The 16,478-nt window shown below is 47.0% G+C and overlaps 1 protein-coding gene across 1 annotated transcript in view; it reads left to right on the top strand.

Annotated features, from left to right (window-relative positions):
• The window catches only part of LOC138520349 (uncharacterized), a 55,563-nt gene extending 40,996 nt beyond the window's left edge, over positions 1 to 14,567 (top strand). Inside the window, exons 3-5 of the mRNA XM_069632767.1 lie at positions 9,832 to 9,971; positions 13,923 to 14,053; positions 14,135 to 14,567. Of these exons, the coding sequence (XP_069488868.1) occupies positions 9,832 to 9,971; positions 13,923 to 14,053; positions 14,135 to 14,517 (654 nt within the window). The 3' untranslated portion in view covers positions 14,518 to 14,567. The remainder of the gene's footprint in view (positions 1 to 9,831; positions 9,972 to 13,922; positions 14,054 to 14,134) is intronic.
• Positions 14,568 to 16,478: the final 1,911 nt, after the last annotated feature.

The following is a 16,478-nucleotide window of genomic DNA, read 5'->3' as shown; positions in this document are numbered from 1 at the left end:
TTCCTAGTAGTCTTCAGATCATAGTGAGTCTTCATGCTATCGGCTGATCTTTCTATGTTTCGCTGAGCATAGGCAAAAGCATGTTGGAGGTGTTTCCTTAAATTTTCAACATACTCATGCGTTGTGGAGGCATTGATCAAGGTTTGCTCTTGGGTCCTGTAGAGCAAATGCTGGGGAAGCACCATCCTGTGTCCAGTTATCAGCTCAAAAGGTTACATTTTAGTTGCAGATGAAGGAGTAGATCTGATGGCCATTAGGACCAGAGGTAATCGGATATCCCAACTTGGCCCAGAATGTTCCACAAACTTTTTTAAGATGCTCACAATGGTTCGGTTGTAACGTTCTACTGCACCAGAAGAGGCTGGCTGGTAAGCAATGTGGAGCTTCCTTTTAACCCCTAGTATCTCCCACATCTTAGTCAATACTTCGCTGGTAAAATGACTACCTCTGTCTGACTCGATCCTTTGGGGTAGACCGAAACGGGAAAAGATGTGGTTGATCATCAGGGCAGCTGCTGTTTCTGCCTTACAGTTTGGGGCCGGGAGACACTCCACCCATTTAGTAAATAAGCATGTCACCGTCAACATGTACTTATTTCCCCTAGAGGAGCGAATCACGTGGCCTATGAAGTCGACTTGCAAATCTGACCATGGCAGTGTCATCCCCCTCTTTTGGAGAGGCGCACAGTGTGTGAGGGATGTTGGCTGAAATTGTGCACACACAAGACACCCCTTCAAGTATTGGTCGAGGTCCTGCTCCATGTGTGGCCAGTATGCAACCTCTCTTAAGATTTCAAGTGTTGTATGATACCCCCTATGACCGGCGGTGGCCGCATTATGGGCGTGACTTAACATCAGGCTTCGGAATGAAGTAGGAACCACCCAGTGATCATGGCCAGCTTGGGATTTCCTTACCAACAAACCGTCTTGGATTCTGAACATTTTTGGACATTTCATCAACACTCTAAGGTCCTCTTTCCCAATGTAATCGGTATCCGTCAGGGGAAAGTTCTCAGGGTCCTCAATGTGTTGGTAAAACTTACCAATTATTGGATCCCCCTTCTGAGCCATTATCAAATCAGCATCTGGGGTCTCCTTACTCCATTGTGCAGTTGAAAGATCATTGTGAGCATTTGTCTGGGACCTAGTGATAGCAGTGACCTGGATTTCCCCCAACAGGGACTCAATCTCTATTAGATCCACTTGGATGGCCCCGGTTTTGGCCAGCTGATCAACTAAGTCATTTCCAGTTTTGTCTGGTCCCTCTACTTTGGAATGACCCTTGATCTTCTTCCAGTAGATGGTCATCCCATTCACTGTGACCAGATCATCAATGTTTTGAATTAACTTCCCATGTTTCAAGGGTTTGTTATTAGCACATAACATGCCTCTGGTTTTCCAGTTAACCAGGTGCTCCACAAAGCCGTTCCGTACAATATCTGAATCTGTGATTAGGACCAGTTTGTGGAGTTGATGTTGGACAGCAGTGAGGATGGCCTGATGCACAGCCATCAACTCTGCCACCTGACTACTTCGGGTACCAATTTCGTACCCATCGGAGGGTTCTGGGGACTCATTCACCCATGCATTCCCTACACCAGCCACCAGTTCTTTCTCCCCGTTGTTGTCAACATGGTAAGAGCATCCGTCCACATAGACAGTGCGCATTCCCTCACACTTGTCTTCTTCAAAGACTTTGTGTGGGGAATTAAGGTACGCCTCCATGCTGTCCTTGATTTTTAGACTTTCGTCCTCGAGACTGTTTTCTCTGGCACAATCATGCAATTCAGACAGACCTTGCGCGAGGGGACTCTTCTTGTTTTGGCCATATCTGACCTCCACAGGAAACCCTTGCATTGACAGAATCCAGGAAGTAATTCGGGAATTACTCACATTTCCGGCCTGGATTCTGTCACTTTGGAGATATTGCAGAGGCTGGTGTGGAGTCTCCACTATGATGTGTTCCCCCTGGATAAACGGGCGGTAATTCTTCAATGCCCACACCGTTGCCAGGAGTGCCTTCTCCCAATTGTTGAATTTTTCCTCCACAGAGGATAAAGTTTTGCTCGCATAGGAGATTACTTTATTGACCTTGTCCTGCTTTTGATATAATACTGCAGTCAAGCATGTATTAGAGAACCCTGTCTCCAAGAAAAACTCCTTGTTTCTGACAGGGTAAGCTAGGCAGGGCGCTTGTGAGAGGCTTCTTTTGAGCTGTCTTACTGCCTCGGATTGTTCTGGACCCCATTCCCACTTGACCCCCCCTTCAAGAGATGAATCAGGGGTCTGGTGATCTCTGCCTAACCCTCAATGAGCTTTCTGCTGTAATTAGTCAGTCCAAGGAGGGTCCTTAGTTCCCGCAGAGTTGTGGGGACTTTCAGTTTCTGAAGTGCTTCCACTTTCATTTCCTGGGGACAGAGACCCTGAGGAGTAATCTTATGCCCCAAGAAATTAACAGGGGTTCTACACCACTGTGCTTTCTGAAAGGAAAGTTTTGCTCCGGCGGCCCTCAACTGTGTCAGAACATAACGGATCTCCGCCATGTGTTCCTCCACAGATGAACTTTTGATGAGGACATCATCTACATAAGCCAGTTTACCCCTCGCACCCAGATCGGGCATGGCCTTATGTAGGAAAATGTTGAATTCGTTGCCGGAGTTTAGGTATCAGAAGGGAGACCGGGTCCGTGTGTACTGCTGGCCCCCAAAGGTAAAAGCCAGCTTGTATTGGTCCTCCCTACTGACAGGCACGGTCCAGTATCCATTGGTCAGGTCTATTGCAGTGAATACCTGTGACCCCTGGATCTGGGCAGCCCTTGGTCAATGTAGGGAAGAGGCCATCGGAAAGTATGGACCCGTATGTTGAGCTCCCTAAGGTCGGCGCAGAGTCTCCACTGGCCGTTTGGCTTCAATATTCCCAGCACCGGATTATTGAAGGTGCTGTGTACTGGACGGATTATTCCCCGGGACTCAAGGTTCTTAATTATTTCAGTAAGGGACTCCATGGATGTGAGAGGCAAGCGATATTGCTTCACAAACACTGGAGTCATGCCAGGTCTGTGGGAATTGTTGTTGTGTGGATGTCGGTGCAAACACAGTCATATGAGTCTACCTCAAAGAGATCTTGGAAATCCAAGAAAACTTGTTTCAACTTTTGCTTCTGTTCCAGAGTCACACAGGCATCAGCTAGGTTGTCTCTCTCTTCCACCATCTGCCTGAAGCCTGGAAAAACTTCTGGTTTTGCTATCTCAGCGGCCTCCTCCAGCTGGGTGGCGAAGTCCCTGGTCAGAGTGTTGATTTGGACTGGAGGCTTCGGGTGGGAAAGGCAGCCCTCATGGACCTGGAAAATCACCTCATCCCTTCTGAAGTCACAAGTCACATCTTCCTTACCATAAGGGCAGGAAGTGTACACCAGGAAGTTCCCCCCATGCCGGGTAAAGATCCTGTCTGGTGTTGTATTGTCATCACTGTCACTGTCAAAACAGTCCTTGGGGATTGGTCCTAACAGTTCATTTCCTAAATCAATGGAGAAATGTCGGTCATCAACCGCCATTCCAATAATGGTGCTTGCGGCTAGAGTAATACTCTTTAAGTCGCCGTTATCCACCTCTATTTCAATGGTATTATGTTCTATGTTGACTAATGGTGTTGGGTTTACCCCTAACCCTTGCAGTTGGAGAGAATCATTTAGATGAATATAAGCATCAGTGTTTTTCCATTTTTGTCCTCTTTTAACTTTCACTTCCAGCGAGAATCGTCGGGTCCTTTCTGGGATGGTGACTTCCTCTCCAATCTGAATTTCAACTGCATAAGGTAGCAATTGAGCTGACCTAAATACTTTTTCTGGATCATCAAAGCCCATGGGATTATCCGCTAATCGGGACCAAGCTTTGAAGTTTATTAGGTCCAAACTAATGGCAAAGCGATTGAGAATGTCACTGCCTAAGTAAAAGGCGGCAGTGACGTCTCGCACTACCCAACAATTATGGACTATGCTCTTGTTGCCAATGGAGATTTTGAGCATACACCTGCTTGGCAGGAGATGTTTGGTGTTGGGAGCTTCCAGGTCCATTTCACATTTGTCTATCAGTTTGAATGTGGGAATGGCAGGATCTTTTGGGAGTTGGCGGAACATGGCTTCGCTGATGAAGCTCTTACCGTTGTTCACACACACTCGGGCTAGAAATGAGTCCTTCCCATCATTTAACTGAACAGGGATGAACAACTGTTCTCCAATTTGCTGAATATCAGCCAGGCTCTGAGCTGATTTCACATCTTTCTGAACTATTGGAGTGGGAATGTCTGATTGTGGATTAGTAAAGAATTTCAGAGTGTTTCCTTCCAGTGTGGAATACCACCTTAAACTGGAAGGAAGGTTGATTTTCAGAAATAGAGAGGACGCCCCATCACCGGTCTGTTGTCGTACTGCTAATACTGTCATGTCTGGAATTTGGTTGTTCTGGAAGTGAAATTCTACTTGGTCAGATTTTTGTTCAACCATGTGGCATGTGCCGTTTAAACTAACATAGTTGACACTCTGTTTTAATTTTATTGGCCGGCTAGTCTGGGTCCAGAGGACCTTGTTTACGCAATCTATTAGGGGTGACAACCTTCTCAGGAGGTCATTCCCTAGTAAACAAGGGGTGCCCTCTGGAGTCACTATTATGACCGGGTGTTTCACCTTGTGTCGCCCAATTTTAATGTCCAAATCTGCAGTCCCCTCGACGGGAATTTCCTTCCCGTCAAAGTTCTGAAGTTGTCCAGGAAGAGAGGTGAGAGGAATATGGTAATTCTCCCCCCTTCTTGCATTTAGTTCATCAAAGGCCCTTCTGGACAGAAGAGTAGCTTGGGATCCAGTGTCCACAAGTGCCCAAATTGTACCCTGCCCCTGTACTTGTACTGGGGCATAGTATCTTCCCTCCTTCTCCTCAAGGGGGCACAGATAATGCACATTTTTGGACAACTGGTGGGCCAATTTTCTGGTTTTGGAGATTGCGAGAGAAGAGATTTGGGCAGAATTCTGTGGAGAGTCATGGGAATCTGCAAGAAAAAGTTGGCAACTGGAAATCAGAGCCATTGTGGGTTCCCCTGGTTCTGGTTTGGGCCCCCCCCCCCCCCCTTTTTGGAGGCAGTCACCAGGATGAATTTGAACCAGGGGATTTTGATGTGGTTGGTTCTGGGATGAGATGATGGGCGGCGCTAGCTCAGTCCCCACATCTCCCCAGTCTGGATTTGGATCCCATGGGACCCATTTTTCTTTGGGAGGAGTTCCCCCATCTCTGAAGGAGAAGATCCTTTTCCCAGGATCCTCTGAGGATCCCTCTCCCTCGAATTGGAAGATCTGTACCTCCTCCACAAACTGGGTCTGTTTGGGTCCTTTGTTTCTCCTACCTCCTCTCTGCTCCTTGGGTGGCAGACTTTCAGGGGTAGGAGATTTTGTTTCCGGTTCCTGGGTTTCCAGGGGCTGTTTACAAGTGGGAAGGAAGCTTCCTCCAAGGCTTTACACCCCCCTTCCCCTTGGGCCTCCTCCCTGGGAACTGGGGGGTTATCGGGGTGCTGCCCCTGTCATTGTTCTGGGGCACCAGGCCCAGAGTTTGGGGCATTCTGCGCCGGCATGCTCATCTGAGGGTTCTGTTGAGCCCTCAGCATGTGACCCAGATCCCGTGCCATATTTTGGACCTGGCGCTCTAACTGTGAAACCCGCTCAGGCTGATACAGGGTTGTGTTTTATCCCCTGGGGTGATCCCGGGAAGGGTAGCTATCCCTTCTCTGGTAGTACCCCGGGTTGGGAAGATTTGGGTACCCCTCCACCCTTGGCCTCCCCTCTCGCGGATTAAGTGGTCTGGGCTCAGGGAATTGGGGAAAGAAGGATGCATGATTTTGGGGTTGGAAACCTTGTGGGTACCTGGGGAAAAAGTTCTGCCCAGGGTTTGGTGAATTTCTGCCCTCCTGTGGGAAGTTAGGAGGGAAGTTCCCCGGGTTAGGCGCTTGGCTGGATCGCTCCGCTTGGGCTGGATGAGTCCACACATAACCCAGGATGGGTCGGTTTCCCTTGTAACGGGGACTTACATAGTCAGGGGAGTTAGGGACCCCATTTGTTGGACTACCTCCCTGACTCCCTGTCTGTGACTGGCCCGAGGGCCTTCTGGGCTTAGAATTATTTGGTGCAGGCAGGTTTTTAGGCCCCCCATCTCCAAATCTAAAATGGGGGCAACCTTTACCTCTGCCACCTTAGCAGCAGCAGGGGTGCTGGTTGATTTGGGGCTTTTCTGGGCGTTATTTTTATTTTCTATGGGTTTCTGCACCTCATAGATCCGGGTATCCTGTTCAATGACCCAGTCTAGTGACCTTTTCTCGTGAAAATCTCTCACTAGCTGGGTCATTATGTATTTGGGCAAGGCATGGAAAAACGTATTTACAAACTCTTTACTGTCCGTGCGCACCCTTTTGGTAGTCTGCGCAAAGGCACGCTTCAATTCCTGCACAAATTCTTGTGGGGCCTGATCCTCCCCACATTGCAAATTGTAGGCTGCCTTGCGAGCCTCTTGGTGATTTCTGTGAACAGAAAAATGTTTCAAGATGGCCGCCCTATATGTGGACCATTTTGAATGGTTTTGGTCCTCCAGCCCCGCAAAGAAACTGGAGTATTCTGGGGAGAATGTCCATTTTACATACTGAATGCAGCTGCTGCTGTCTTTCAAATGGAAAGTCTCCATCATTTGCTCGTAAAGCTCCAAGTGTTCCCAAACAGAATACTTGGCGTTCTTGTGATAAGGAGTGATGACACTCTTTATTGCCTTAATCTGTTTTAAGGGGTCTTTAAGCAAGGCCCTTTTTGCCTTATTGGCCTTTTTGGTTCGGGTAACACTGGTCCATTCATCCTCTGACTCAGAAGCACTGCTCCCAGAGGTGCCCGTCTGATCTCCCAGGTTTTCCCGGAATCTGCGAGCCTGGGAATGGCTGGCAGAATGTGGTGACCTGGTCTCCTGTGTCCTGTGACGCTCGGAGGTTTCTTCAGATTCCTCCTTGCTGCCACTATTTGATGAGTACCCCCCCCACTGACCTAACTGGGCAGAGGTTTTCAGGATGCCCTTAGTGGGCCTACTCTCCTGGGGTTCCCCACTAAATTGCACTGTACTTAGGTGCCCATACCCGGATGCCCGCCCATCCATTCCTGGGTGGTACTGGCCTATGAGCCCCATAATTTTGGTTGGATTGTAATCTGCCATCCCTGTGGTCCTGTGCTCATGTGCGCCAGGGGACATGGGGGTGGCAGAGTCCAGGGACTGGGAGAGGTGAAGGCCTCTGGTACTAGGGCTCCTGGAGTTATGCTTAGGTGTTTCCCTTTCCCAGCAAACCTCATCTCTATCAGCCCCTGCTCCCTGTTGCCATGCAAGAGCCTGTGCTTTCAGTTCCTCAGTTAAGGCCTTACTAGACTCTATCAGTCTCTCCTGCATGGCTACCTGTTGCTGGAGCCTATCATTGTGCTGACAGAGAGCCTCATTTTCTCTCTGTGCCTCCTGGTTGGTCCTGGAGTACTGGGCCAGTCTTTGCTGCAGGAGGGTTACCTCCTGAGTCCCATCCCTACTGGCCTGTTCCTTTCTTGCCAGAGCATCTTCCACCCTCCTGGTGTGCTCTAACAAGTTCTGATGCTTTTTTTGGAGGTCACCCAGTCCCTGGAGGGCCAAGTGATTTTCTTCAATTTTTCCTTTTAATTGGCAGACTTCCTGGCCTAAGGTGTCCCTTTCCTGACTAAGAGCCTGCATCTGTGCCGCCAGGTCATCCCTTTGCCTTTTAAGGCACCAGCTTTCTGGCACTCTTCCTCAAATTATGTCTGGGTATCCAGGTCTTTCAGAACCAGTTTGTTGCCCTCTGCCTTCTCCCTATCTAGGTGGCTTTGCAGGGTGACTACCTGCTCTGCGCATGCCCTATTGAAGTCCAGTTGTTGCTCCAGCTTTTTCTGGCTCTGCAGTAGGGCGTCAAAACCTTCTTGGTACTCCTTCTGCCAGGCCAGTAATCTGGTATCCTGGTCAGACTTTTCCTGTTGCAGGATACCCATATCCTCTTTGATTTTAATGAGATACTGTCTACTCTCATTTTCTGACTCCTGGCTCCTGTGCAGCCTCTGCTCAGAAGAGACCAGGTCAGATTGGGCCTTCTCTAATGCCATCTGTTGCCTATTTGCCAGATCTTGGCCTTCAGCACATTTGTCCTGTATGGCTCCCATATATAAATACAAATATGCCGCTATCCTAACAATCTTGTTGTGCTCATCTTTGGCCTTAGGGGCCATGTATAGTTCACTCAGGGCCACGTGTAAGGGACCCTGATCTTTCCAGCTGTCTAACCCAATTGCATTGACCTGTTGTGTGATCGCCTGCAGCCACACATTCTGGTCCTGTTCAGACCATTCGCCTCTCACAAATAGCTTATGTAAGAGGTGCTCTCTGGCTATTTTGATATCTACCAAGGTCGTCATTCTGGAAATTGATTTCCTTCCTGACTTACAGAAGTTAGTATTTTATTTTGCAAAACAGACCATCTCCTTAGAGCGTCCTTCTTTTGAGGGGTGTTTTTACAGTGTAACACGGCGTGGTGATCCAACAGGATTTATGTATCCTGTCAGTTAGCACACTGTATTAAGCTGCACAAATGGTAGACCTAATCCAGATGTCCCGGCTCGAGCCCCCACTCTGTTAAGTGACTTCAATTCAGCACTCCAACTAAGTCAATGCCGAGTCTGGGATACCCAAGGGAAGCCCTTAATTATATATTTTTATGACAAGTTAATTGATCTGGATGATAAAACCTTGTATAACACCCCTCTCTTTGAATCCCCCTGACCTCACTGAGCCAAGAAGTAGGTTTGTTTTGCAAATTAAAAGATTTATTTGAAAAATTAAGCAATATATATATATATATCACACTTTTATAAATAAATTAATATTTGATAGCACACTTATGAATATGACAGTGATTAACAATGGATAATATTACACTAGTACACTTTTGTTTAATCACTTAGGAGTTGGTATAGAAAGGATAAGGTAGCTGAGAAGCTTTTATGGTTCAAGGAAATGCAATGATGGAAAAGAATGCAGCACAGAAATAACTGAGATGGTTTCCACAAGAGATAATATGATCACTTTTTCTTTTGACAATTCACTCCCCCCCCTTATGCAATATAAGGAGATGGAAGGGGAGCACACAATTTCAGGAATACAATGAAATGCAATACCAATTCTGTTCCCCTCTAGCAAGCTTAGAGCAACAGGGATGATTTTAAAACACAGGCAAAAATACTTTACATGTGATTTGCAAAGAAGTGAGAATATGCTAAAAATGATTTTAATTCCCTATAGGAGATTCAGGGTAGGTGAGAGCTGTTTTGAATTAGTTCAGGTCAACACTAGCAATGATTCATGAGGGATTATCAGGTTGAAAACGAATTTCAGCAATGCAAGCAAGAGACAGCTATTTTTTAACATGTGGTGAGATTGAGCTAGTTTGCAATTCGCGGCACTTTCTCCAAATGCGTCGAGCGCGATTACGGAAAAACTATAAGGAGTTCTTAGCTTTAAGATGACAGTTAAATCTCGTTCCTAGCACGTGCAGTTCAAAAGATACAGACAATTTAGTGGAGGTCGATTCTCAACATTAAAATAAAGCTCAGAATGACAAATGACACTTTCACAGGTTTAAAATCACAGAATGGACACATGATTTCTATGCAGTTCTAAATAGGTGGAATTGGTTTTAATTAGGTTATTTTAAACTAAGAGATTGGTTCTGCACAGTTCTGGCTGAATACTCACACTATAAATTTGAACTAGGCCGTCAAGATCTGGTCAGGTTTAGCTGCCGTTCTCTCTACTCTGCTGGTCTGGATCTCTGGTTCTGGCAAAAGTTCTTGCCACTGCACAGCGGTCTGCTCTGCTCGGCGGTCGGGATACAGCTCTGCTTTCTGGGTCTGGTACTGGCACCGCGGTCTGGGTCTCTGGTTCCGGCAAAAGTTCTAGCCAGAAGCGAACAGCACAGCCCAGCTGTTGAATAGTTTGGTTAGGTTGCTGGGTTTTGGGGCCCCTGAAGGATTCAGCTTTTGGACTAGGCCTCTCTGCTGCAAGTTCTGAAGTCTGGATTCTAAGTTCTGGTTCTGGAGTCTTCTGGCAAAGCGCTTTGCAAGGAATCAGTTTGAAGTGGAAAGTGAATGTGTCTCCTTGGGTCTCAGTGGTTCTTTTTATGTCTTGTGAAAGTGGGTGGGAAGGCTGACTTTCTATGCTCAACCCTCTGAGGATCCTGATAGGCTAGAAAATTCTTTGTGCTCTCACTGGAGAACAGAGTTGTGAGTCAGAGTGTTGCTACATTTTACAATCTATTGAAGAAATGCCCCTTTGCTTTTACTTAGAAAATGAATTTTTCATAACTAACAGGTTTCCCAGATACACACGTCGTTGAACTTACATGTACACATCACAGATTGCTTAAGGTACAGTTTGGTTCCAGGCACATGTTTCTACGAGCTTGGGTTTAGAAACGACAAATTTTTCGCTTTTTAGTGACTTTCGCCATATTGGTTTTTCTTCAAAATTTACACAAATGTGCGCAAGGAATATGGGCATCAGATGATGAAGTGTCAGATTTTTAACATACATACATTTGGAGTAATACCCAATTTTCCGCTACTACCCCCCCAGAACATACCACAGAGTTCGGCATCTGCTATTCTCCATAGTTGGTACTCACACCATGACTTTGCCTGTATTATCTCGCCTGTGTCTACCAGTCCTCGGAGTGATGCTCTGCCCCACAGTATCACTCCTATCACCCGCACAATCCCCTGCACTTATAACCTATCACCCGCACACACCCTTGTCCTTATAAGTCATTACTCCTATCATCCACACACTCCCCTGTCCTTATAAGTCATTACTCCTATCAACCGCACACTGCCGTGTCCTTATAAGTCATGGCCGTTCTGTTATAGGGCCCACGTTTACACACCCCATTCAATGTACACTCTTCTCTAGTACTGCTAGCAGCAGAAGTACTCACCAAGCAGAGACATTATTTTGGGGTCACCAGGGGTCGCACCTGCGACCCGTGAGGTATCCCTTGCTACCCCGTGGTCTCCCTTGCTACCCCATTTTTTTTATTGAAGCTCCTGCGCTGTGGCCAGCACCATGTGTCCCTTTGTTTCGTCAGTGGTTGGCTTTCTTGGTCAGACCTTTTAAAACAAAACAGGCAGTTCCACAAGACCTCTTAAAGGTTTATTTCAAGCACAATTCAGGGGTTGAGTCACTGATTTAGTCTGTTCTTAAACACCTCAAATTCACAATGCAGACACAAACTTCCAAAAAACATTTACAGTAGAATAAGCATCCATTTCAGACTATGTATTTTGCTTTTCGCAGGTTGCAGTTATAGCATGTTTTTTTTTTTTTGGCGTTGTCTCTGTTATGATCATCGCAAGACATTCCATCTCGGTGCCCTCAGTCACTTGACAATATCCTTGTCCCTAAAAGCTTGAGTACAGTGCAGAAATATTTGACCATAGCACATAAAGTGGCCCTTGATTTCATTGTGCCACAATTAATGCTTAGTTGTAATGTGTCTATCTTTCCTATCTCCATGGCATGCTGTTTAGGATGTTTGTTTGCATGTATGAGGTAAGGAGTGCCCAGAGTACAGAATGCCGTGTGAGTGCGCTGCTTTCCCTGCACTACTCCAAATTCTTTCATACACAGTTTTGAACGCTCCCAATGGTATTTATTTTGCCAACCTCTGAAACATAAAAAGTAGATCCACGCAGGCTTGACATGTGGCCAACTTTGCACCAGACCTGCAGAGGAACTGGCCTGCAGTTGAATCTCAGTTACCAGTTTAATGGTGTCCACTACAGAGTGTAATTTGCTTTCTGACTTTGAGAACATTCAGACATGTAATTGCTCATTTTACTATAGCTGGTAATATAGCTATTGATAGATTGATATTTTATTTCTATTGTGCTCATACACAAGTGTTTCAGAGCGCGAGCAGGCAGGGAAAGGGAACAGGGGAGAACAAAAACAACGATCTTACTAGGCCCAGTGACATTGAGAACGTGCAAGTGCAGGGTAGAGGGAGAAGGGGGAGAAGTGCATGGAAGGGGGAACAAAAGGAGAGTGTGGAGCGAGAAGGAAAGAAAAACACAAATAATAATAAAATAATAAATAAATAAAAAGGCAACAAACAATGGGAGTGCAGCCAGCAAGTGCTGGGTTTATGGCAGCAGGCCGTGTAGGTCTGAAAGTGCAGGAAGAAAAGGGGAGGGCTGTATGGGTACAGATACAGACCCCAGTGCAGGGGGTGGCCCGGAGGAAGTGCGTGAGGGTGGAAAGATGAGCAGGTACCTGGGCCCAGAGGACAGAGGGTGGCCAGGTGCATGGTGCCGAGGGGGAGTAGAATCAGCAGGGGAGAGGGGAGGATAAGGCAGAAGCAAAGAGGAAGGTTTTGAGTTGCTTCCGGAACCGGAGATGGTTCTCCTCAAGTTTTAGAGTGGCAGGGAGGCTGTTCCAGAGGGAGGCCCCAGCCGAAGACAGAGATCTACCCCCAGCTCGTTTCTTTGAGAAACAACTGACCCTGAGGGAGTTAGAGGTAGAGGAGCGGAGTGCTCGAGATGGGAGGTATTTGCGGAGGGATAGCTGAAGGTATTTTGGACCCAGGCCCCAGAAAGCCTTGTGGACAATGCAGAGGGTTTTGAATTTAATCCTTGCATCCACTGGGAGCCAATGGAGAGATTTCAGAGCTGGAGAGATACGATCCCAGGCTTGAGGCCAAGGACAAGTCTCGCAGTCCTGTTCTGGATAAGTTGTAAAGGGCGGAGAGTAGAGGCAGGTAGATTAAGAAAGAGGCTGTTGCAATAGTCCATCTTACAGAGAACCAGAGCTTGGGAGACAGTGATCTTCTGGGGGAATGAGAGGAAAGGAAGAATACCTCTGAGGAGGTACAGGAGGTTTGACTTTTTTGATACATCAGAGATGTGGGCGGAGAAGGAGAGTGTGGAATCAAAGGTGACACCAAGGTTCTTGGCCTCACAGGTGGGGATAGGATGAGGGCCAAGGGAGGCCGGCCAGAGAGTGAAGGGGAAAGGAAGGTGATGCCTATAGCTGGTAAGATTGCTCAGTGGGTTGAGTGCTCGCTGCTGAAATGTGTGTGTGTGATCTGCACGTTTCAGGTTCAAATCCCGGCAAGGCCAACTTAGCCTTTCATCCTTCTGTGGTTGGAAAATGAGTCCCAACACAGGTTGGGTGACATTGTATGTATATTTGTCCTATTTTAAGTGTAAATGTAAGCGTAATAACACATCATTATCATTTGGCATTGGACATCTGCTTGCTTTCACAGTGATTTGGTAATATGGGCATATACACACTGATATTAACGCTACAAATGATGATCCATTCTTGGTATGTGATGCCACTTCTGTTTTGTCAAGCAGTAAAAGGACGTTGTCCATCACTTCTCGTGATGTCACATTGAATGGGGTCAAATTACATCACTTCCTGTGATGTCATCATCAGTCACGGGTCATATGATGTCACTCACTTTTGTGAGATGACGTCCCTGACACCTAGACTATATTGTCTGGAACACATTCCATACTTCCTTCAAGCCCTGATGAAAAGTGTGTTATGCCTTTAAACTAACAGAATTACGTTCAATAAACAATACTCCAAAAATCTGAAGGAAAACTACATTTCACACTCAATTATTTAGCATGCTTAACTGTGGAATTAATAGGTGTTTAAGCCTGACCCTGTGTATTCCCGGCACCTGCTGTATTTTCACATATTCACACACCAGGGGCGTGGAGACTCGTTTCCGCGATTCTCTCCCCATGTATGGAACACATTATGTAAATGAGCTCTGCACTTCCTGTTTAAAGGGCCTGTGAGAGGCTCTCCCTGGAAGACGTGAACTCACTGCCGGGCACACGAACCCAAAGGGGGCTGCGCTCTGTTCAGAGAAACATGAGCCCCGTGTGCACTTACCTGTGTGTTCTGCTCTCTGCATCATGTAAGTAGCCCCGGGGGTTGTGGGAGGGAGTTTGGGGATGGATAGATGAAGATACTAATCATAACCCTTTTCTGTCACCAGGTGTGCTGTGCCAGGTGACCCTGCTGGAGTCCGGCCCTGGAGTTGTGAAGCCCTCAGAGACCCTCAGACTGACCTGTAAAGTCACCGGTAATTCAATCACTAGCTGTTGCTGCTGGAGCTGGATCCGGCAGCCTCCAGGGAAAGGGCTGCAATGGTTGGGAAGGATCTGCTACGATGGCAGCACAAACTACCCCGAGTCTCTGAAAAGCCGCGTGACCGTCACCAGAGACACTTCCAGGAATGAGTACTCGCTGCAGATGAGCAGCGCGAGAACTGAGGACACGGCCACGTTTTACTGCGCCCGCGATGCACAGTGCGAGGAAGGAAGTCAGAGCTCGTACAAATACTGCCCTGGGGAAGCACTGGAGCTTCGCGGCCATTAAACCCGCCTCTAATACACTGATATATGTGAATGAAAGAGCTACTGAGTGATGGGACGAGAGTATCCAACCCTCTGTCTAATGCGCACGTGTTTAACTGATTTGTGTAGCACACAGCTCCAGTGCTCTATGCGGAATACCCGTCGCCCTCCCAATCACACACTCTGGGTGCAGTAGTGTGGTCTCTACCAGACTCATCAGATAATGGTCTTCTATGCAAGTGGCCTGCAAAGGTCACACAGAGCATCAGCAATACATCTGGCCGGACTGGCCCAAAAATAAGGTACACAACTATGCTTCCCCTTCTAGAATATAGTGATTACCCAGCATGGAGTCCATGATGTTCTTAACCTCATAGCGCTGAGAGGGGGGCCTCACATTGCTATAATTCCTGTTTCTCTTCCACTGGAGCCCTGCACGGCTATGCTAGTGTGTGCTTGTTACATGTTCCTTGTTAATGTGGCTTACACTTTGCCAGGATTCATGGCAGGTGCCCTGACCTTCCCAAAAGGGCACCCACATTTGAACCAAAGCCACAGTCAGACCCACCACGTGGGAGAAGGTAGGGCAGTCATATGAAGCTAAGGATGGCCTACACTGAAATAAGTGCTGAGAGATCCTCTGGCCCGTCAAAATACGAGGCTGAATAGAATACGAGGAGCCAATCAGAGCCCCATAATGTCTTTGGAGGTCCAGTAGACACATGAAATGCCCAGTACACATTTCTGTTTCTCTGTGTGTGGTGATTGGCTGAGAATGGGATGATGAGGAGTGCTCTGCACTAGGAGAGAGCAGGAAATCGAGTGCTGTAGCAGTTCACACCATTCTTGAGCATATTTGTCACTTGATTCCTGTTTGTAACATTGTAGTTTATATTCTGACAGCTTTGTGGAGTCCAGTATTGCGAAATCCTTTGTGAAACGGAATCTTTTATGGAAAACCTTTTTTTGTTTTAATCCTGTTCGGTTGCCTTGACATTTCAACATTCAAACCAAAAAACAACAGCAAGCACATAACAGAAAATAGCCCTTTGTGAGATGCTTTGTGATTTCCTTTATTAACACCCTACATTCACTGTTCCTCCTTGGATTAAAAACAAAACAAAAAAAACTGAAACTAAAAAGGAAGCCTTTGTATAATTATTTGTTAGAAACACCTTTGAAAACTTTTGAACACACGTTTTGAAAAAAAGCAAGAACCCAACAGGAAATACCTTTGTGACACCGTTTGTCACTGTTCTTAAACCCCTTCATTTAACCTTTACACTTCCACGGAAAAAGACACGGAAAAAAAGAAAAAAATACAAAATCTTTTTGACGACCCTTCCATAAGTCCCCCATCAAGGCGTGTTAGTATCAAACAGTGGAGATGGACACAGAGTTGGATGTCGGGGAAGTTGTTGTTACCGGGATTGCACAGCCCAGTGTGATGCAGGGTGACAGTAGGGCTGAGGGTGTAGATGTGGCAGAATCGGGAATGATGAAGATACAGACCTAACAAGAAGTGGGCCGCATCAGATCAGCTGAAGAAGTAGATGGAAATCGCGGAGAGCCAGATCAGTCGCGCAGAGTCATGGGGGGACCTCCCTTAACCGTTCTGACAGGAGCTTGCTACAACATCTGGGCTACCTCTGGACGAGATGGCGCCTGAGTGGCAGGATCCAGTGAGGTGCTGAGGAGCTGTCGCAGTGGGAAGCTGATGGAGAGTGGTCACAGGAGAATGAAGGCAAACAGCTGGATACAGGACAATACAATGAGGAGCAGGATTTCAGGAGTTGGAACACATAGAGTTGTAGATGGAGGGGCAGGAGTTGGTGCATCAAGGTGCAGAAAAGGAGGGGCACCAGAGGGGACATATGCAGAGGTGAGGTGGGGCAGAAAGAGTAGGAAAATGTGCAAGCAGCTGTGGAGCACCAGGTAGAATACAGGGAAATATGGAACACAAGGAGGTCTCTTCAGTGGATG

The sequence above is a fragment of the Ambystoma mexicanum genome, chromosome 13, assembly GCF_040938575.1.
Source record: "Ambystoma mexicanum isolate Mex_15411 chromosome 13, UKY_AmexF1_1, whole genome shotgun sequence".
NCBI classification, from domain to species: domain Eukaryota; kingdom Metazoa; phylum Chordata; class Amphibia; order Caudata; family Ambystomatidae; genus Ambystoma; species Ambystoma mexicanum.
This window is presented reverse-complemented; position numbering and strand designations above follow the sequence as displayed.